General features: G+C 47.7%; 1 protein-coding gene across 1 annotated transcript in view; it reads left to right on the top strand.

Annotated features, from left to right (window-relative positions):
* Nucleotides 1-211: 211 nt before the first annotated feature.
* LOC147724916 (pentraxin fusion protein-like) overlaps nt 212-23,509 on the top strand; it is a 197,734-nt gene continuing 174,436 nt past the window's right edge. The window contains exon 1 of the mRNA XM_086967086.1: nt 212-293. Within this exon, the coding sequence (XP_086823212.1) occupies nt 212-293 (82 nt within the window). The remainder of the gene's footprint in view (nt 294-23,509) is intronic.

Here is a 23,509-nt window from a genome sequence, read left to right as displayed (position 1 = left end):
GTGAAACACTCCATAGCACGTGCACTTCGTATTTAGTCTTAAGTGCACTTTTCTCTAGTTGGTTACATTACATCCCACATATACATAAGGACTTAATGTACATATATGACCTAATCAGTAATACTGAGGGTAGAGCCAATTGTCTGCCACTCCTTATGTTTCATCCGTTTCGATTAATTTTAAATACTTCCAATTCCTTTTATCCCATAGGATGCAGATTATTCCAAGCCTTATTATTTGGAGTCTCTTAAAGATTCAAGATCCACTCCCAGGTTGTAATCCACCAGCTTCAGGTAGGAGCGGTTACAATCTGACCAGGTATCGGTTTGCAGAAAGTCTGCTTTTTATCTTTGTAAAAAAAAAATGAATGCAATGTAAAATAGCTTGAAAAGTGGTTGATTCTGTTAGAGTTTGACATGGCACACAAGTGGTTTTGGCACAATTTGTAGAAATGGAGGCGCTGTTATCTGTCTTCTGAATAAAAAGAATGGGGTGGAGGGAAGCTTCTCTGTGGAGAAACGTGTGGTTGGTGGCAAAACGTTCATAAAGAACAAGTTACTTACCTTCGGTAACTCTTTTTCTCATAGATACAGTATCTGCCTGTGGATTCCTCAACTCGTGAATATCCCCCTTGCATCAGCAACGTTCGTAAAATTCTTCGTAGCACGCCGGCGTGGACGACTTCATAGGAGCACGGCATCGCGCGCGACTCCGTCTGATGTCACCGACTCCTTATTAGGCCTACATAGGCGTGATGACATCAGTCCTGCTCCTTTGTCCGTACCTTCGAGGCACCCGGACGGACCAATGACAGTAGATATACAAATATACAGTGTACATACAAATCAAAACAACACATAGTGCGCAGCAAAGGAATAAATATCCCATTATATATACAAATATAAAACTACATATACTCAGGTATAGCAGAGTGGACAACGAGGAGGCGGGTGGGTCAGTGAGGAATCCACAGACAGATACTGTATCTACCAGAAAAAGCGTTACCGAAGGTAAGTAACTTGTTCATCTGCCAGTGGATTCCTCACATTGTGAATAGATTCCTACAGCAGTCCCCACTCCCGGAGGAGGGTGTCCACCCTGCTACACCAAGAAATCTTGGAGGACAGAGCGCGCAAAGTGACCGTCCCTCCTAATAATAATAATAATAATATAGCCATTTTTAAAGCGCCTGGCTGCACTAAAAATAGTGTGTCCCCGCGCTCGAATGCTACTACATCTCAAGAAATAAAAGTGAGGGAGAGTGAAACGGGGGTCAGAGGAAGGAGGGAGAATTAGGTGCCTGGATACAGATGAGTTTTGAGTTTGGCACGGAATCTGGTTTCTGAATGTTCCATACGAAGATCCGATGGAAGTTCATTCCAGTGCTTAGGGGCCAGATGTCTGAAAAAGCAGCCACCCATCTTGGCTCTGCGGGTGCAAGGGAGTTTGAACAGCATAGCTCCGGCCGATCTCAGGTTTTTGGTGGGGCGGTGAATTGTGAGGAGCTTTTGCAAATATCCTGGGCCTTTGCCCTGGGCGATGCGGTGCGTAAAGCATAAGGCTTTAAATTTGATGCGATCTTTGACCGGGAGCCAGTGAAGCTTCGCTAGAGCATTCTTCCCAGATGCTCTGCGAGGCAGGTTGAGTACCAGAGGGGCAGCAGCGTTTTTCACCCACTGCAGTTGGTGTAAGAATATTTTACTTAGACCTAGGAGCAGGACATTGCCGTAGTCAAGATGCGGTGTGACTAGGGCATGGACTAGTGTCTTTCTGGCGTTGATGGGGAGGAGGTCAAGGACTTTGCGGAGGGTTTTTAATCGGAGTCAAGCATTACTCCATGACTTCTGACAGAGTCCACGGGGAGGGACTCGGTATCCAAGCAGTAATGCTTCGCGAAAGTGTGGAGGGAGGCCCAAGTCATGGCTCTGCAAATGTCCTCAACAGGCACACCTCTAGACAATGCAGAAGTAGCAGACCTTGCCCTGGTAGAATGAACTCTTATACCCTCAGGAGGGTCCTTACCCCCCAGAGAGTAGCAGATCTTGATGCACAGAATTATCCACCTGGAAAGTGTGCACTTGTGCACGGCTCTACCCTTTCGGCAGCAAGCAAAACCAACAAACAGCTGGTCGTCCATCCAAAACTCTTTAGTTCTGTCCAGATAAAAAGACACCGCCCTCTTAGGGTCCAGACGGTGCAGTCTCTCTTCCTCCTTGGAAGGGTGAGGGGGAGGATAGAAGGTAGGAAGGGTAATGGACTGTCCTAGATGGAAGGGAGTTACCACCTTAGGCAGAAAAGCAGCCCTGGTCCTAAGAACCAGTCGATCAGCATGAATGGTCAGGAATAGGGGCTTAGAACTAAGAGCTTGAAGCTCACTCACCCTTCTTGCTGAGGTGATCGCAACTAAGAAGACCGTCTTAAAAGACAAAAGCCTCATGGGACTCTTGTGTAGGTGTTCGAAGGGAGAACCCATCAAGAATGTTAAGACAATATTTAGGTCCAATTGAGGCACGATAAATGGAGAAGGAGGGAACTTATTAGTGAGGCCCTTTAGAAACCTCAAAACCACTGGAGTTTTAAATAGAGACGGCTGATCCGGCAAACAGAGAAATGCCGACAACGCCAAAAGGTATCCTTTGACTTTGGCAACAGCAAATCCTTGCTGCGCCAAAGAAAGAGCAAACTGCAAAATATTGGACAAATGAGCCCTCAAAGGATCAATAGCCTTCTCCCTACACCAAACAACAAATTTAGACCACCTAGACGAATAGATGGACTTGGTGGAGTCACGCCTGGCTGAAAGAATGACATCCACCACATCGTGAGGGAGAGAAAAGGAATTCAGGTTGCCCCGTTCAATCTCCAGGCATGAAGGTGTAATGTCTGGAGGTGGGAGTGTAGAACCTGCCACTCCATCTGAGAGAGGAGATCTACCCTGAAAGGGAGACGGAGTGGCGGGTGAGAGGAGAAGTGGTGTAGGTCCGTGTACCACACCCTTCTTTGCCAATCCGGGGCGACCAATACGACTTCGGCCCGGTCCTGGAGAATCTTCCTCAGAACCCAAGGAATCAAGGGTATGGGAGGAAACGCGTAGAGGAGTTGACTTCCCCAACTCAACTGAAACGCGTCCCCCAAAGCTCCTTGCATCGGATACTGGAGACTGCAGAATGACAGGCAGTGAGCATTCTCGCGAATGGCGAGCAGGTCCACCCGAGGAGTCCCACACATCTGAAAGATGTCGTGAACAACCTCCGGATGGAGCCTCCACTCGTGATCGGCAGAGAGCTGCCGACTGAGAATGTCTGCACGTACTTTCAGAGCTATGGCCAGATGATTTGCCATCAGACAAATCTAATGGTCCTGAACACAGGACCAGAGACGCAGAGCCTCTCTGCAAAGACACTGCGAACCTACTCCTCCCTGCTTGTTGACATACCACATCGCGGTCGTGTTGTCCGTCAGGACTTAAACCGACTGACCGGGAAGGGAGGAAGGCCTTGAGCGCCAGATGTATCGCCCGCAACTCTAGATGGTTGATGTGAAGCAACCTTTCCTCTGGAGACCAAAGACCTTTGACTTCCAGATCCCCCAGATGAGCACCCCACCCTAGAGTGGATGCATCCGTTATCACTGTGGTCACTGATGGAGGCAGTTGGAAGGGCTTTCCTTGAGACAGATTGCCTTCCACGCCCCACCAAGACAGATCCGCTGCAGTTTCTCTGGAGATCCTCACAGACTCCCGAGATCTCCGTTATGCTGATACCACTGCCTGCGAGGCACCACTGGAGTGCCCTCATGTGCCAGCGTGCATGGTTGACCAACAGAATACAAGAAGCCATCAGACCGAGCAGACAAAGGACCGTCAGGACTGGAACAACTACTCCATTGAAGAATAAGGGAATCATTTCTTGTATGCCGCGAATCCTTTGATGAAGAGGGAATACACGACATACAGTTGTGTCCAGTACTGCACCTATAAACAGGTTGTGCTGGGAGGGCACCAGGTGAGACTTGGGTCCATTTATCGAACAACCCAACCTGTACAACAACTGAGTTGTCTCTTGCAGATGATGGAGCACCTTCTCTGGCGACTCCGCCTTGATCAGCCAGTCATCCAGGTACGGCAATACCGGTATCCCAGACCTCCTGAGATGTGCTGCCACCACTGCCATCACCTTGGTGAAAACTCGAGGCGCAGTAGTAAGTCCAAACAGAAGGACCGCAAACTGGTAGTTTTGCGACCCCACCATAAAAGGGAGAAACTTCCTGTGCGACTTCAGGATGGGGATGTGGAAATGAGCATCCTGCAAGTCGATCAACACCATCCAGTCTTCTTCCAACAGCGCTAGAAGAACCTGCGCAAGAGTGAGCATCTTGAACTTTTCTTGTTTCAGGTACAAGTTCAAGATCCTAAGATCCAAGATTGGCCGAAGCCTGCCATCCTTCTTGGGGATCAGGAAATACCGGGAGTAGCACCCCTGACCCCTCTCCTGCTCTGGAACCACCTTTATCGCACCCTTTCTGAACAGTGCCAGGACTTCTTCCTGCAGGAGAAGCAGGTGGTCTTCCGAACAAAAACTTTGGCAAGGAGGGTAATTGGGAGGGAACGCCTGAAAAGGAAGTGCATACCCATTTTCTACGAGATTGAGAACCCAAACATCTGATGTAACCAATTCCCAATCCCGTAGAAAATGAGTAAGCTGACCCCCTACCGGACCCGCATGTACCAGAATGGCAGATCTAGGGCTGCTTTGCTGTTGTAGGTGGGGGGTGGGTATTAGAGGAGGAAGTAGAGGAGGAGGAGGCCTGACGTCCACGGCCCCTCTGTCTACCTCTGTATGATTTATACAGAGGGTTCTGTTTTTGCTGCTGTTGTTGGCTTTGTTTGAAGGGCCAAAAGGAGGACCTCCCAAAGCCCCTGAACTTCCTGGTGGTAAAGCCTTTTGCTTGCAGGCCCAAAGATCTAGCCGTTGCACAGCTTTCTTTGAACCTCTCCAATGCCGTATCCACTTTCTTCCCAAAGAGGCCAGCGCCATCAAAAGGCAAATCCATAAGAGTAGCCTGAACGTCTGCGGAAAACTGTAAGGACTTTAGCCAAGCGGCTCTTCTGGTGGCCACTGAAGAACCCATCACCCTAGCCACAGAGTCTGCCGTGTCCATGCCACTCTGAATAACCTGGCGGGCCACCGCTTGAGTGTCCAAGACACCCTCGTTGAAGCTTTTCCTGTCTTCCTCCGGAAGCTTAGCTGACAACTGCTTCACCGAATCCATTAAGGCATGAACATACCTTCCCAGTAGACAAGTAGCATTAGTAGACTTCTAGGCCATGCTACCCGATGAAAAGACCTATTTAGCAGCCTGATCCAATTTCTTGGAGTCCTTATCTCCAGGAACCTGGGGAAAATAGCCTGCAGACCTATTCGAACAAGCGGCCTGCACCACCAGACTTTCCGGCGAAGGATGAGAAGTCTAGAACTCAGGGTCACCAGGTGCCAGCCTATAACGCCTTGCCACTGATCTGGACACTGCAGGTGCAGACAAAGGCTTTTACCAAACCTCTAAAGTCGGTTCTGTCAGAGCCTCAGTGAATGGCAGAGTCGGCTCAACAACCGAAGATGGCAAATGCAAGACTTCCGTGAGGATATTTGATTTGAACTCCACTGTAGGCAAAGTCAAATTTAGCAATTCAGCAGCCTTTCTGATAACTACATGGTATGGCATCACATCCCTAGAGGGTGCATCCGAAACCACAGGCAACCCCCATTCTGGCGAAAGTTCCAGGCTACTTGCACTTTGCAGATCCTCAAAGCAATCCTCATGCTCCTGAAGCTCGCCTTCCTCCACTTCAGGTTCCCCATACTCCTTCTCCTCTAAGAGACGCTGGGCTCTACGCCTCGACCACTCCAGACGAACCGAAGTCATCGGATCCGGTAATGACTCAGACGGAGTTGGAGCCGGCGCCGAGCGAGGAACTAGAACAACAGGTGGTTGAGAAGACGGAACCGGCGTCGAACTCCGATCCAAATCCCGAGGTCGCTCCAGAGCCGGCGAAGCCGTGTGCGGAGTCGCTGACCTCAGCGGCGCCGTACTGAGCCAAGGAGGATATGGCGCCGGCATAAATGGTAGAAAAGGCGCTGCAGCATAAGCTTGGGGAACACCCAAGTTATATGACAAGGGACCCGTGGGACCCGTAGGCGCTCCAGAGGGGTACATTGCCTTCGCATAAACACCAAACATGGCATTTAGGAAATGCGAAGGGTCCTGACCAGGACCAGGAAAGGGAGGGTACGAACCCAATGGCTGCTCCGATGGAGGCTGCTCCGGATTCGGCTCCTCTTGACACTTTTGACCTTCCAGGTCATCCTCCGGAGTCGGTGTCTGAGGATCCACGACCTCTTCATGCTCCGAAGACTGTCCCGAAACCGGATTCGGTTCTAGCTCCAGGTCCGGAGAATGCTCCGAAGACTGTACCTGCGAGGCTCCACCATCAGGAGAAGGAGAAACAAAGTCCTTATGATGTCTTTGAGAAGACTTCTTTCTCGAGTCCGACGACCCCGAATGATTCCGAGAACTATGCTTCTTCATTTTGTGTTTTCTTTTTGAGGATCCCGAAGCATGCCCAGAAGCCAACTTCGACGCCGACTTCGATCTGGCCCACGACCTCGATCGTGACTTCGACCTTGACTTCGGCTTCGAGCTGGTACGTCTAGATCTTGATCTCGAAGATCTCTTAGCTTCTTTACCTTTAACCTTGGCCAGCAGAAGCTTTGCCTCCCGATCTCGCAGTGCCTTTAGATTCATCTTAAAGCAGGATCAGCAGCCCTTGACATCATGATCCGAACACAGACACCATAAGCAATCTTCGTGTGGATCAGTAATCAACATCATCCGGGCACACGAGCCGCACTGCTTGAACCCTGTCTTCCTCGACGACATCTTCGATGTAGAACAGAAACAGAAACACAAAGAGATACAAAGTCACTATCTGAATCTCAAAGATCCCAGAAACCGTTAGCGTCGACGACGCAGGAAAAAGGGAACTGATGTCATCACGCCGACGTAGGCCTAATAAGGAGCCGGTGACGTCAGACGAAGTCGCGCGCTATGCCGTGCTCCTATGACATCGTCCTCGCCGGCATGCTACGAAGAATTTTCCGAACGTCGCTGCGCAAGGGGGATATTCAAAAGGTGAGGAATCCACTGGCAGATGTATCTATCAGAATTAGTTTTATTTATTTAATTGTTAACTTACCTCCGATTATCCATATTCCGGTTGTTAATAACCCCCACCCTCCTCGCCCCGCAATTCCGCCCCACGGAACTCCCTCCACGGGCCTTGACTGGGAGGAATCAATTGATCAGAGTGACATTACAAGGCGTTTTGTATGTAATGGCAATTGACATCAACAGGTGAAGAGGTTTATAAACACAGTTGCCTTTTCTGATTGCTACATGAACTTGAAGCCGGGGTCTGGTGGCTTAGTGTACTAATGCGTACACTAGAGGGGACTTTGTCCAACCTCTTTGTCACAGGTTTAAATCCTAGCATTCCACTCAGCCTCTCATCCTTCTGAGGTCAATAACAGGAGTAATATTTAATGGGGTAAAAATAAATATCTGTTATTTAGCACCAAGATATCCCTGGGTGAATGTGCGCTTTACAGATGCACATGCTATGTTGTCTCCAATGTGCAGAGAGAGCCTCTACTCTTCTAGAGCTATGAGTCCTAAATATTTGACTAATCCAGGTTTGCAGTTTGACAGCTATGGTACTGTATCATCAAGGTTGTGTGATCTAAATATGGTTAGAGAATACTGATTATTTGGAATGCCTTGAGGTTAGTTAAGATAGCAGGGATATGTGGGTGTGGGGTCAGTGGAAATAGACCAGAGAATGGGGGATTCGAATATTCGGTGTCTCCTACTGAATGGCGTGAGACTGAATCCTGTCATGTGTCTTAATGTTTCCAGTCCAAGTCAAGAAAGAATCGCCACTTAGGAAATACCAGGACATTGAGAAAGTAGTAAAGCAGTCAGGGATGGACTCTACCCACCAGAACCAGTGGCAACCACTGTCAAAACCATATTTGAGACCTAAGGACTGTAAACACCTACTGCCATCAAATAAATCCTGCTGAGAGTGATATAGGTGGACCCCGAGATATAGGATCTCTGTTATCGCCCAGGTTAATGATTCTACTTCCAGTTGATTAACCCGCGGTGAGGCATCGTGGTTAAGAGGGAAAAAACATGATTTTCCTCCGTTCACGCAAAGCATTTCTACCTGCTCCAAAGTGTGAAAGACCATTTAAACAGGGCCACGTCAGTTGTCATGTCCTGAAGATATAATAGAGGTCGTCCTCATATAGGTACACTGCATGCACCACAGAGTAACATTGTTTTGATGTCTATCTATCTCACTGCCTACATATTTAGAAATGTACCTTTAATAACTGCCTTTTTTGCCTGTTGGTAAGTTATTTATGAATGTTTAATGTTAGCAGATTCCCTGTATGAATCACTGTCATAGCTGTTCGTAATGAGTAGGTAGGGTATTTGTAATTATTCAAATGTGTTTTATTACATATATTAATTTAATTTGATTTGTTATTATTGTTTGTATAATTGTTAATAATATTTTCAAATCTATTCAGTAGTTTTGGAGTTATTTAAAGAAATTTGAAGTAGTATATATAGAGATGCGGTGGATTTGCAACTCCCCTGATCTTGTGCTGAGATCTGATTGGCTGCCAACACTTGAAGCCAGGAAGTGTTGCCAGCCATCTTCAGAAAAAAAGATATAAAAAAAGAAAAGGGTCTAAGTAGAAACACCCTGAATCCCTAGGCCTCTTGGTAGGGTGTCCCACAGGGATCCCTGAGGGCCAAAACAGCATTTTTCAGAATTTGGCAGGAGTCACGCTGGATTTGTGGATTTAGCTGATACATTTTTTATTATAGGCCCCAGGTGGGCCAGGTGCAAGAGGCATTTGTAATTAAAGTAGGGGTGTCATGCCCCCCCCTCTCCTGGGGACCACCACCTCCAGGGGCTTCCTTTTAAAAGAAATGCAGAGGAGGCCTGTATGACCTCCCTCTCTGCCCCTGGATCCACCACCTTGCTAGGGGTTTTTATTTTATAAATGGGACCTATTGGCTCCCCCTGCCCTGGGGACCATCACCTCCCTGGGTCTCTTTGTTTAGCAGATGCAGGGGGTGGAGAGGATCCCCAAGGCAATAACTTTCAATAACGCGAGGGGCTGCGTAGACATCCCCAGCAGCCCCAGAGACAGTCACCTCTGAGGGCCATTCGTAAATTCCAATGGGAGCTGCATGACCTCCCCGCTGGACCAAGGACAACCACCTACCAGTGGCTAAACAAACATTGGAAGGGCACTCCACGGCCCCCTACTGGAGGCAAAGATATCCCTGCAGACCACTACCTCCCCAGGACCAATCCCTGCAACTTCCCAGGGTGCCTACCTCAGAACATTGCAGTTTGTCTTCAAGCCATAGCAAACAGTGCTCTGCTTTAAGCAAGCTTGCTCAAAGCAGAGCACAATTTTGTTTTTCATACAGGGAACGGTAAAAGCGATGCTGGTTACAGCAAGATGCAGGAAGCCAGTAGTGAGTGTGGGGGTCTTCAGGCTCCCCCTGCAGTCCCCATCAGTACCAGTGGGTTCCCTGGGTTGGATCTAACACCCATACTACAGACATGCCCTCCACCCATTACTTATATGAATAAATAAATAAAAAGGGTGGGTCCCAAGGGATTGGGTACCCTGGTCTGAAATAGGCTCGAGAGGGGGGCTGCTCAGCTCCTTCCCTACCTATCATATCAATAAAAAAATAATATTGCAGGCCTGGGGATAAGGTCCGCTGGGCCAAAATCTGCACGGGAGTGGGTCCATGCAGCCCCGTCACCTACTGAAACAAGGTCCCGCCCTGGGGGATGAGGTCTCCTGGAATCAAAAATGGGCCAAGAAAGGGGGCAACACAGCCCCCCTCCCTTTAAAATGTTTATTTCCCAATAATAACAAAACAAGTCTCCTGTAGTTGCCACAGAGAACGTCCACATCACCATCGGTCCTTGCGGTACGGGAACCACTTCTTTTACCTCCTGTAAGTTCCAGAAAAAGGGATTGCTGAGGACTTGAGGCACCACCCCTTTTCTCCACTACTCTGCAAATGTGTGTCCTGTTGCACTGCTACTTGGGAAGGGCCTCAGGACTAAAGTGGTCTGCTTGTCCCAACCAGAGGTGTGCAAGGAGAAATGTTTGGAGAGTGGTGAAGAAAGGGGCATGTCCACCAAAAAAACGCTCAGCAAACCCAACTTACTGGAGGTAATAGGAGGGGTTGTTGGCCCACGAGGTCCCTCAATATCCAAGGGGACTTAATTTCCCTAGTGTAGTGCACCAGAAGTTGTGCTTACAGAGTGGGGGAGAAAGGGACATGGCCACTGAGAATCTATCAGCAGTCCTGTTGTGTGGGACTTACTGTAGGTAACACTCCTGTTACCTCCAATAAGTCACACACTGCAGGTTGCTAGGAGGGCTTCAGCAAACATGCTCCCTTTTCCACCACTCAGTAAACACACCAGTATAAGTCAAAACAAAAGCCTTTCAGGCATAGAGTACAGCATACATTATGCAGTTCACACATTTAGGTGGAGAGCAGCTCCTGTTTATAACACCATACAACACCATCAATACTTTGAATATGCTCACTTCAAATGTCTGCTTTTCTATCAAAAATTTTAAGTGTTGGACGGATAACACCACCCTGACAGTGCACCCAGAACTTTGTTGTTTAAATAACAACACCTTTCATTGAACTCACGCAGTGCACCACCTACTCTCTATTTTTGAAGTGTAGGATTAGCACATTGTCATCCATGCCAAGATAGAAACAGACATTGTCCCTTACCATTTCTACATCCACGTTTATCTGGAAAATGACAAAAGCCTTTTACCACCTTAAGTGCAGGACTATAGATTTAGATTGTTAATAATATTCAAGCCAACCTTGACAAAGCAAAATCTCCCTACAGAGCTATAATGATAGTAAAGCATGTTTCAGGGGTTGCTTTTATTCATTTCAAGTTGGCTTGAATGGTATTTACAAATCCAATCCAAAGCTGGCTCTTGGCCCAGTAAGAATACTTTTTGTTATTTAATGTACATCCATTGAGTAGTTTTCGAGATATTGGAGGAAAACCACATTAGTTTATCTAGGGACGCAGATTCTTTGAAGATCTGACTGTGCCTTTGCTGATATCTAATTCGCTGCCAAAACTCCAACCAGGAAGCGTCAGAAGCCCTCTTGAGACTTGGGTTCAGTGAAGCAAACAATGAGTACCATGTTTTCCTAGCACTGGTCTTGGTGTCCCCTGGGTAACATGCCAGAGCAAAAAGACAATTCCTTTTACGTTTTTGCTGTGAAATCGTAGTATTGGATCCATGGAAAAAAAATTAAAAAAACAAGCAAATTCTCTTGGGCTTATTTATAGTAATAGCTCCCGGATGGGCCAGATTCTGGGGGCATGGGGTATATTACAAAAAAAGTAGGGGGCCAAGTGGCCTCCCTCCTAATACGCTTTTTAGCACTAAGGACCACCACCTTCACAGGTCTTTACTTAAATACTGGCTGAGGGTTGCGTGGACCCCACTAGCTTGGGCTTTTTAAGCCACGGGGACCACCTTCTCAAAGGGGCTTTATTTATTTATTTGTTAAATGTATGGGGCCACTTGGACCCCCTGCTTGTGCTGTTTAAAGCCCCAGGGACCACCACCTCACTGAGGCCAAAAGAAGCAATTAAGGGGGGCAGTGCAGACCCTTTGAACACTGGCACCGCCACCTCCCGGGGCTTACCTTGTATTTAAAACTGGGAGGGGGCCATACCCCCCCTCCTGGGCCATATATAGCCTCTGGGACCACCACCACTACAGGGCCAGCCTGTGCCGTTTAAAGGAGGAGGTGCAGTGTTGCCCCTTTCATGGAGCCTTTAAAGGCTGTGGGAACCACAACCCCACAGACATAGCAGTTTGCTATTGCTTGGCAGGAGCTGTAATTGCCAAGCAAGAGCAAACACACCCCTACTCCCAACAAGCAGCACTTGTCAAACTACTCCTGCTTGCGGGAATCATAGTTTTCATCTGTTTGCCTGCATAATGTCATACGAGGGGGGAAACAGATGAAAGATTGGTCCTACATGCAGGGAGCTGCATATTTATTAGCTCCCTGCATCTGGAAGCAATGCGAGCTAATGTAGGAGGTGGTGTTTCATTGGTGGGTACTGCAGGAGCCTTGAAGTCCTCTTGGTTCCTTGGGTGAACTCCAAACCCCCCAGCAAGATGTGGCTGGACACCAGGTGAAGAGGTCCCTAGCGGCAAAATCAGCTTGGGGAAAGGGCCTTCTGGCCCAGCTATACCATTGATTTTTGGCCAGGCCCTGGGGGATGGTGTTACCGAGGCAAAAACCTGTCCCCCTCCCGTTGGAAAAATTAAAATAGGAACCATGGGTCTCAGTTGAAATACCATGAGCATGCAAATGCACAAAATCATCTGCAAACTCCCCTAGTTTGGCTAAGCTTCCTTTTCCTTACAAGTATGTAAAGGTCTTCCTGCCTTTTCCCACACTGATGGACAGCTTAACAAAAGGCCCCTAGGCATATTTTCAGCCGAGTGTGGTTATGTGTTATTGATGCAGAGGAATCCAAGGACATCTTCACCAAACTAATAAGCACTGACTTTATTTAGTTTCAAGAAGTACCCATATTTGGTGGAGAGTCACATCTTTGTAGTATTGTCTTCTCTTGACAAGGATTAATGTCATTACAGATTTGTCGATGAAGGTGCTCAAGGAACAATCACATTACCAAATTACATGCACATTAGGTCATTGAAAACATTACCTTGTGGTCCTTTATGAAGCTGTAGTGTAAAATATGCACAAGGCACTTACCCAATAAGGTAGCACTTATTAAATACCCAAGGAAGCTTACCACGGTCTAGACAGGGGTGGTCCACAGGGCCTAACAGTTCTTGCAGCAGGAGCAACTAACACTGTCTGCATTGTGCCCAGAGGTGCTTTCATATTTTACATTGGCCTCCTGCTGCACAGGAAGCTTTCTGCAGCAGGAGTCTGTGGCGGACCACAGGCCTCAACAGTCCATGTGGCAGGAGCCACAGACACTCAATACTTCATGCCCGGAGGTGCTTCATTATTGTACTTTGGCCTCTCACTGTGTGGGAAGATTACTGCAGAGGGAGACATGGACAGGTCACAGGTTCCAAATGTCCTTGCAACAGTAGCCATTGACACTCTCTGCTTCGTGCCTAGAGGCGCCTACATATTGTACTTTGGCCTTCCGCTGTGAGGGAGGCACCCGGCCGTGTGCCTGGGCCAACACAGGGCCAAGAATGGGTCAATCTGTAGCAGTCAGCAACCAGAGCTAAGGATGAGTGATATATCTTTATACTACTCTATGTTCAGCTTCCATCTCAATGGCAAAAAGGAAAGGCACAATTATGGTGGCGGTACAGCATAAACCCACCAGTATTGATACCATGCTGGAAAGGGCATTGGGAGTGGTAAGCTCTGAAATCACACTTCCTGGGTGAGGTTCTTTCTGGCCCAAGCATGTGGTTTAAGGAAAATCATGCATACTGGCTCTAATTCTGAAACTGAACCCACGCTCAACCCAAGGGGAACACAAGTGAGAACATTGATTGGTACATTGAAGACTAATAGGACTCCCACCAACATCAATGCAAATACGAATGCCGAGGCAATCAGTAATCTCATTCTAAACCCAGAACCAGTAGTTTGGAAAGAGAGACTTGTTCAAAGGCAAACCCTATTGAAAGCACAAATTGAAGGTGGGCGAAGGCTTTGTCAATATACTTACTGTTGCTTTTTGGAATCCTTGTGAAAACATTGATGAATCCCCCAGCATTATCACCCCCTAAATATGCGCATCCCATTTCTGCGTAGCATAGTTTACTGTTGTCAGCCCTCCCTCTTGTTTTGTGGTTAATGTAAGGCTCCCTAATAATAATAATCCACATTTGTAAAGTGCGAACAATCACCCGTAAGGGTCTCTAGATGCTGGGGGCCATCTGGAAGATTAAGCAAGCTATTGCCCAGAGCCACATGGTGCTGGGCTAATCTGCTGCCGGTGCTGGGGATCGAACCGTGATCCCCAGATTCCAGAGTCAGTCGCCCTGGCTGCGGCTCCACACCTACAGCTGGATCAAAAATGGACACCCCTTGACCTCTAAAGTAGCCTCACACCAGCCTCTCTCTGACCGCAGATGTCAACGCCCATGTCTCGAGTCAAAACTCTGGCACTCCCTCCCAGCTCACTAAGATCTGACATCTCCTTCTCCACTCTCCAGTACCATGGGGGCATGGGGAAAGAAGACTACTCAGAGGAATGGGCTGGGGGGCAGCTCTGTGTTGGGGGAGCCAAGGAAAATTGCCAGAGGTCCTGTCTGAAATGACAGAGCCACAGCGCCTTTAGCCACCACTGAGATTTCAGCGACCTACTCTACCCTGACCCCCACACTAACAGACATAGTGGTGGCCGCTTCTCCTGCACCCTCACAAATCAGAAGAGTCAAACCATCAGCAAGGGCAACTTCACCATAGGTGCAGGAGAAGATGACTGAAAGGTGCAGTGTTCTATGTTGTTTTTTTACAAACAAATTACTGCACTCACCCGCACTTACACAATGGAATTCAACAGAGATTTTTTGCAACTCCGCCAAATTCCACGTAGTGTTACTGAACTTTTCTTGTTTCAGGTACAAGTTCAAGATCCTAAGATCCAAGATTGGCCGAAGCCTGCCATCCTTCTTGGGGATCAGGAAATACCGGGAGTAGCACCCCTGACCCCTCTCCTGCTCTGGAACCACCTTTATCGCACCCTTTCTGAACAGTGCCAGGACTTCTTCCTGCAGGAGAAGCAGGTGGTCTTCCGAACAAAAACCTTGGCAAGGAGGGTAATTGGGAGGGAACGCCTGAAAAGGAAGTGCATACCCATTTTCTACGAGATTGAGAACCCAAACATCTGATGTAACCAATTCCCAATCCCGTAGAAAATGAGTAAGCTGACCCCCTACCGGACCCGCATGTACCAGAATGGCAGATCTAGGGCTGCTTTGCTGTTGTAGGTGGGGGGTGGGTATTAGAGGAGGAAGTAGAGGAGGAGGAGGCCTGACGTCCACGGCCCCTCTGTCTACCTCTGTATGATTTATACAGAGGGTTCTGTTTTTGCTGCTGTTGTTGGCTTTGTTTGAAGGGCCAAAAGGAGGACCTCCCAAAGCCCCTGAACTTCCTGGTGGTAAAGCCTTTTGCTTGCAGGCCCAAAGATCTAGCCGTTGCACAGCTTTCTTTGAACCTCTCCAATGCCGTATCCACTTTCTTCCCAAAGAGGCCAGCGCCATCAAAAGGCAAATCCATAAGAGTAGCCTGAACGTCTGCGGAAAACTGTAAGGACTTTAGCCAAGCGGCTCTTCTGGTGGCCACTGAAGAACCCATCACCCTAGCCACAGAGTCTGCCGTGTCCATGCCACTCTGAATAACCTGGCGGGCCACCGCTTGAGTGTCCAAGACACCCTCGTTGAAGCTTTTCCTGTCTTCCTCCGGAAGCTTAGCTGACAACTGCTTCACCGAATCCATTAAGGCATGAACATACCTTCCCAGTAGACAAGTAGCATTAGTAGACTTCTAGGCCATGCTACCCGATGAAAAGACCTATTTAGCAGCCTGATCCAATTTCTTGGAGTCCTTATCTCCAGGAACCTGGGGAAAATAGCCTGCAGACCTATTCGAACAAGCGGCCTGCACCACCAGACTTTCCGGCGAAGGATGAGAAGTCTAGAACTCAGGGTCACCAGGTGCCAGCCTATAACGCCTTGCCACTGATCTGGACACTGCAGGTGCAGACAAAGGCTTTTACCAAACCTCTAAAGTCGGTTCTGTCAGAGCCTCAGTGAATGGCAGAGTCGGCTCAACAACCGAAGATGGCAAATGCAAGACTTCCGTGAGGATATTTGATTTGAACTCCACTGTAGGCAAAGTCAAATTTAGCAATTCAGCAGCCTTTCTGATAACTACATGGTATGGCATCACATCCCTAGAGGGTGCATCCGAAACCACAGGCAACCCCCATTCTGGCGAAAGTTCCAGGCTACTTGCACTTTGCAGATCCTCAAAGCAATCCTCATGCTCCTGAAGCTCGCCTTCCTCCACTTCAGGTTCCCCATACTCCTTCTCCTCTAAGAGACTCTGGGCTCTACGCCTCGACCACTCCAGACGAACCGAAGTCATCGGATCCGGTAATGACTCAGACGGAGTTGGAGCCGGCGCCGAGCGAGGAACTAGAACAACAGGTGGTTGAGAAGACGGAACCGGCGTCGAACTCCGATCCAAATCCCGAGGTCGCTCCAGAGCCGGCGAAGCCGTGTGCGGAGTCGCTGACCTCAGCGGCGCCGTACTGAGCCAAGGAGGATATGGCGCCGGCATAAATGGTAGAAAAGGCGCTGCAGCATAAGCTTGGGGAACACCCAAGTTATATGACAAGGGACCCGTGGGACCCGTAGGCGCTCCAGAGGGGTACATTGCCTTCGCATAAACACCAAACATGGCATTTAGGAAATGCGAAGGGTCCTGACCAGGACCAGGAAAGGGAGGGTACGAACCCAATGGCTGCTCCGATGGAGGCTGCTCCGGATTCGGCTCCTCTTGACACTTTTGACCTTCCAGGTCATCCTCCGGAGTCGGTGTCTGAGGATCCACGACCTCTTCATGCTCCGAAGACTGTCCCGAAACCGGATTCGGTTCTAGCTCCAGGTCCGGAGAATGCTCCGAAGACTGTACCTGCGAGGCTCCACCATCAGGAGAAGGAGAAACAAAGTCCTTATGATGTCTTTGAGAAGACTTCTTTCTCGAGTCCGACGACCCCGAATGATTCCGAGAACTATGCTTCTTCATTTTGTGTTTTCTTTTTGAGGATCCCGAAGCATGCCCAGAAGCCAACTTCGACGCCGACTTCGATCTGGCCCACGACCTCGATCGCGACCTCGATCGTGACTTCGACCTTGACTTCGGCTTCGAGCTGGTACGTCTAGATCTTGATCTCGAAGATCTCTTAGCTTCTTTACCTTTAACCTTGGCCAGCAGAAGCTTTGCCTCCCGATCTCGCAGTGCCTTTAGATTCATCTTAAAGCAGGATCAGCAGCCCTTGACATCATGATCCGAACACAGACACCATAAGCAATCTTCGTGTGGATCAGTAATCAACATCATCCGGGCACACGAGCCGCACTGCTTGAACCCTGTCTTCCTCGACGACATCTTCGATGTAGAACAGAAACAGAAACACAAAGAGATACAAAGTCACTATCTGAATCTCAAAGATCCCAGAAACCGTTAGCGTCGACGACGCAGGAAAAAGGGAACTGATGTCATCACGCCGACGTAGGCCTAATAAGGAGCCGGTGACGTCAGACGAAGTCGCGCGCTATGCCGTGCTCCTATGACATCGTCCTCGCCGGCATGCTACGAAGAATTTTCCGAACGTCGCTGCGCAAGGGGGATATTCAAAAGGTGAGGAATCCACTGGCAGATGTATCTATCAGAATTAGTTTTATTTATTTAATTGTTAACTTACCTCCGATTATCCATATTCCGGTTGTTAATAACCCCCACCCTCCTCGCCCCGCAATTCCGCCCCACGGAACTCTCTCCACAGGCCTTGACTGGGAGGAATCAATTGATCAGAGTGACATTACAAGGCGTTTTGTATGTAATGGCAATTGACATCAACAGGTGAAGAGGTTTATAAACACAGTTGCCTTTTCTGATTGCTACATGAACTTGAAGCCGGGGTCTGGTGGCTTAGTGTACTAATGCGTACACTAGAGGGGACTTTGTCCAACCTCTTTGTCACAGGTTTAAATCCTAGCATTCCACTCAGCCTCTCATCCTTCTGAGGTCAATAACAGGAGTAATATTTAATGGGGTAAAAATAAATATCTGTTATTTAGCACCAAGATATCCCTGGGTGAATGTGCGCTTTACAGATGCACATGCTATGTTGTCTCCAATGTGCAGAGAGAGCCTCTACTCTTCTAGAGCTATGAGTCCTAAATATTTGACTAATCCAGGTTTGCAGTTTGACAGCTATGGTACTGTATCATCAAGGTTGTGTGATCTAAATATGGTTAGAGAATACTGATTATTTGGAATGCCTTGAGGTTAGTTAAGATAGCAGGGATATGTGGGTGTGGGGTCAGTGGAAATAGACCAGAGAATGGGGGATTCGAATATTCGGTGTCTCCTACTGAATGGCGTGAGACTGAATCCTGTCATGTGTCTTAATGTTTCCAGTCCAAGTCAAGAAAGAATCGCCACTTAGGAAATACCAGGACATTGAGAAAGTAGTAAAGCAGTCAGGGATGGACTCTACCCACCAGAACCAGTGGCAACCACTGTCAAAACCATATTTGAGACCTAAGGACTGTAAACACCTACTGCCATCAAATAAATCCTGCTGAGAGTGATATAGGTGGACCCCGAGATATAGGATCTCTGTTATCGCCCAGGTTAATGATTCTACTTCCAGTTGATTAACCCGCGGTGAGGCATCGTGGTTAAGAGGGAAAAAACATGATTTTCCTCCGTTCACGCAAAGCATTTCTACCTGCTCCAAAGTGTGAAAGACCATTTAAACAGGGCCACGTCAGTTGTCATGTCCTGAAGATATAATAGAGGTCGTCCTCATATAGGTACACTGCATGCACCACAGAGTAACATTGTTTTGATGTCTATCTATCTCACTGCCTACATATTTAGAAATGTACCTTTAATAACTGCCTTTTTTGCCTGTTGGTAAGTTATTTATGAATGTTTAATGTTAGCAGATTCCCTGTATGAATCACTGTCATAGCTGTTCGTAATGAGTAGGTAGGGTATTTGTAATTATTCAAATGTGTTTTATTACATATATTAATTTAATTTGATTTGTTATTATTGTTTGTATAATTGTTAATAATATTTTCAAATCTATTCAGTAGTTTTGGAGTTATTTAAAGAAATTTGAAGTAGTATATATAGAGATGCGGTGGATTTGCAACTCCCCTGATCTTGTGCTGAGATCTGATTGGCTGCCAACACTTGAAGCCAGGAAGTGTTGCCAGCCATCTTCAGAAAAAAAGATATAAAAAAAAAAAGGGTCTAAGTAGAAACACCCTGAATCCCTAGGCCTCTTGGTAGGGTGTCCCACAGGGATCCCTGAGGGCCAAAACAGCATTTTTCAGAATTTGGCAGGAGTCACGCTGGATTTGTGGATTTAGCTGATACATTTTTTATTATAGGCCCCAGGTGGGCCAGGTGCAAGAGGCATTTGTAATTAAAGTAGGGGTGTCATGCCCCCCCCTCTCCTGGGGACCACCACCTCCAGGGGCTTCCTTTTAAAAGAAATGCAGAGGAGGCCTGTATGACCTCCCTCTCTGCCCCTGGATCCACCACCTTGCTAGGGGTTTTTATTTTATAAATGGGACCTATTGGCTCCCCCTGCCCTGGGGACCATCACCTCCTTGGGTCTCTTTGTTTAGCAGATGCAGGGGGTGGAGAGGATCCCCAAGGCAATAACTTTCAATAACGCGAGGGGCTGCGTAGACATCCCCAGCAGCCCCAGAGACAGTCACCTCTGAGGGCCATTCGTAAATTCCAATGGGAGCTGCATGACCTCCCCGCTGGACCAAGGACAACCACCTACCAGTGGCTAAACAAACATTGGAAGGGCACTCCACGGCCCCCTACTGGAGGCAAAGATATCCCTGCAGACCACTACCTCCCCAGGACCAATCCCTGCAACTTCCCAGGGTGCCTACCTCAGAACATTGCAGTTTGTCTTCAAGCCATAGCAAACAGTGCTCTGCTTTAAGCAAGCTTGCTCAAAGCAGAGCACAATTTTGTTTTTCATACAGGGAACGGTAAAAGCGATGCTGGTTACAGCAAGATGCAGGAAGCCAGTAGTGAGTGTGGGGGTCTTCAGGCTCCCCCTGCAGTCCCCATCAGTACCAGTGGGTTCCCTGGGTTGGATCTAACACCCATACTACAGACATGCCCTCCACCCATTACTTATATGAATAAATAAATAAAAAGGGTGGGTCCCAAGGGATTGGGTACCCTGGTCTGAAATAGGCTCGAGAGGGGGGCTGCTCAGCTCCTTCCCTACCTATCATATCAATAAAAAAATAATATTGCAGGCCTGGGGATAAGGTCCGCTGGGCCAAAATCTGCACGGGAGTGGGTCCATGCAGCCCCGTCACCTACTGAAACAAGGTCCCGCCCTGGGGGATGAGGTCTCCTGGAATCAAAAATGGGCCAAGAAAGGGGGCAACACAGCCCCCCTCCCTTTAAAATGTTTATTTCCCAATAATAACAAAACAAGTCTCCTGTAGTTGCCACAGAGAACGTCCACATCACCATCGGTCCTTGCGGTACGGGAACCACTTCTTTTACCTCCTGTAAGTTCCAGAAAAAGGGATTGCTGAGGACTTGAGGCACCACCCCTTTTCTCCACTACTCTGCAAATGTGTGTCCTGTTGCACTGCTACTTGGGAAGGGCCTCAGGACTAAAGTGGTCTGCTTGTCCCAACCAGATGTGTGCAAGGAGAAATGTTTGGAGAGTGGTGAAGAAAGGGGCATGTCCACCAAAAAAACGCTCAGCAAACCCAACTTACTGGAGGTAATAGGAGGGGTTGTTGGCCCACGAGGTCCCTCAATATCCAAGGGGACTTAATTTCCCTAGTGTAGTGCACCAGAAGTTGTGCTTACAGAGTGGGGGAGAAAGGGACATGGCCACTGAGAATCTATCAGCAGTCCTGTTGTGTGGGACTTACTGTAGGTAACACTCCTGTTACCTCCAATAAGTCACACACTGCAGGTTGCTAGGAGGGCTTCAGCAAACATGCTCCCTTTTCCACCACTCAGTAAACACACCAGTATAAGTCAAAACAAAAGCCTTTCAGGCATAGAGTACAGCATACATTATGCAGTTCACACATTTAGGTGGAGAGCAGCTCCTGTTTATAACACCATACAACACCATCAATACTTTGAATATGCTCACTTCAAATGTCTGCTTTTCTATCAAAAATTTTAAGTGTTGGACGGATAACACCACCCTGACAGTGCACCCAGAACTTTGTTGTTTAAATAACAACACCTTTCATTGAACTCACGCAGTGCACCACCTACTCTCTATTTTTGAAGTGTAGGATTAGCACATTGTCATCCATGCCAAGATAGAAACAGACATTGTCCCTTACCATTTCTACATCCACGTTTATCTGGAAAATGACAAAAGCCTTTTACCACCTTAAGTGCAGGACTATAGATTTAGATTGTTAATAATATTCAAGCCAACCTTGACAAAGCAAAATCTCCCTACAGAGCTATAATGATAGTAAAGCATGTTTCAGGGGTTGCTTTTATTCATTTCAAGTTGGCTTGAATGGTATTTACAAATCCAATCCAAAGCTGGCTCTTGGCCCAGTAAGAATACTTTTTGTTATTTAATGTACATCCATTGAGTAGTTTTCGAGATATTGGAGGAAAACCACATTAGTTTATCTAGGGACGCAGATTCTTTGAAGATCTGACTGTGCCTTTGCTGATATCTAATTCGCTGCCAAAACTCCAACCAGGAAGCGTCAGAAGCCCTCTTGAGACTTGGGTTCAGTGAAGCAAACAATGAGTACCATGTTTTCCTAGCACTGGTCTTGGTGTCCCCTGGGTAACATGCCAGAGCAAAAAGACAATTCCTTTTACGTTTTTGCTGTGAAATCGTAGTATTGGATCCATGGAAAAAAATTTAAAAAAACAAGCAAATTCTCTTGGGCTTATTTATAGTAATAGCTCCCGGATGGGCCAGATTCTGGGGGCATGGGGTATATTACAAAAAAAGTAGGGGGCCAAGTGGCCTCTCTCCTAATACGCTTTTTAGCACTAAGGACCACCACCTTCACAGGTCTTTACTTAAATACTGGCTGAGGGTTGCGTGGACCCCACTAGCTTGGGCTTTTTGAGCCACGGGGACCACCTTCTCAAAGGGGCTTTATTTATTTATTTGTTAAATGTATGGGGCCACTTGGACCCCCTGCTTGTGCTGTTTAAAGCCCCAGGGACCACCACCTCACTGAGGCCAAAAGAAGCAATTAAGGGGGGCAGTGCAGACCCTTTGAACACTGGCACCGCCACCTCCCGGGGCTTACCTTGTATTTAAAACTGGGAGGGGGCCATACCCCCCCTCCTGGGCCATATATAGCCTCTGGGACCACCACCACTACAGGGCCAGCCTGTGCCGTTTAAAGGAGGAGGTGCAGTGTTGCCCCTTTCATGGAGCCTTTAAAGGCTGTGGGAACCACAACCCCACAGACATAGCAGTTTGCTATTGCTTGGCAGGAGCTGTAATTGCCAAGCAAGAGCAAACACACCCCTACTCCCAACAAGCAGCACTTGTCAAACTACTCCTGCTTGCGGGAATCATAGTTTTCATCTGTTTGCCTGCATAATGTCATACGAGGGGGGAAACAGATGAAAGATTGGTCCTACATGCAGGGAGCTGCATATTTATTAGCTCCCTGCATCTGGAAGCAATGCGAGCTAATGTAGGAGGTGGTGTTTCATTGGTGGGTACTGCAGGAGCCTTGAAGTCCTCTTGGTTCCTTGGGTGAACTCCAAACCCCCCAGCAAGATGTGGCTGGACACCAGGTGAAGAGGTCCCTAGCGGCAAAATCAGCTTGGGGAAAGGGCCTTCTGGCCCAGCTATACCATTGATTTTTGGCCAGGCCCTGGGGGATGGTGTTACCGAGGCAAAAACCTGCCCCCCTCCCCTTGGAAAAATTAAAATAGGAACCATGGGTCTCAGTTGAAATACCATGAGCATGCAAATGCACAAAATCATCTGCAAACTCCCCTAGTTTGGCTAAGCTTCCTTTTCCTTACAAGTATGTAAAGGTCTTCCTGCCTTTTCCCACACTGATGGACAGCTTAACAAAAGGCCCCTAGGCATATTTTCAGCCGAGTGTGGTTATGTGTTATTGATGCAGAGGAATCCAAGGACATCTTCACCAAACTAATAAGCACTGACTTTATTTAGTTTCAAGAAGTACCCATATTTGGTGGAGAGTCACATCTTTGTAGTATTGTCTTCTCTTGACAAGGATTAATGTCATTACAGATTTGTCGATGAAGGTGCTCAAGGAACAATCACATTACCAAATTACATGCACATTAGGTCATTGAAAACATTACCTTGTGGTCCTTTATGAAGCTGTAGTGTAAAATATGCACAAGGCACTTACCCAATAAGGTAGCACTTATTAAATACCCAAGGAAGCTTACCACGGTCTAGACAGGGGTGGTCCACAGGGCCTAACAGTTCTTGCAGCAGGAGCAACTAACACTGTCTGCATTGTGCCCAGAGGTGCTTTCATAT

The sequence above is a fragment of the Lissotriton vulgaris genome, chromosome 4_1, assembly GCF_964263255.1.
Source record: "Lissotriton vulgaris chromosome 4_1, aLisVul1.2, whole genome shotgun sequence".
NCBI classification, from domain to species: domain Eukaryota; kingdom Metazoa; phylum Chordata; class Amphibia; order Caudata; family Salamandridae; genus Lissotriton; species Lissotriton vulgaris.
This window is presented reverse-complemented; position numbering and strand designations above follow the sequence as displayed.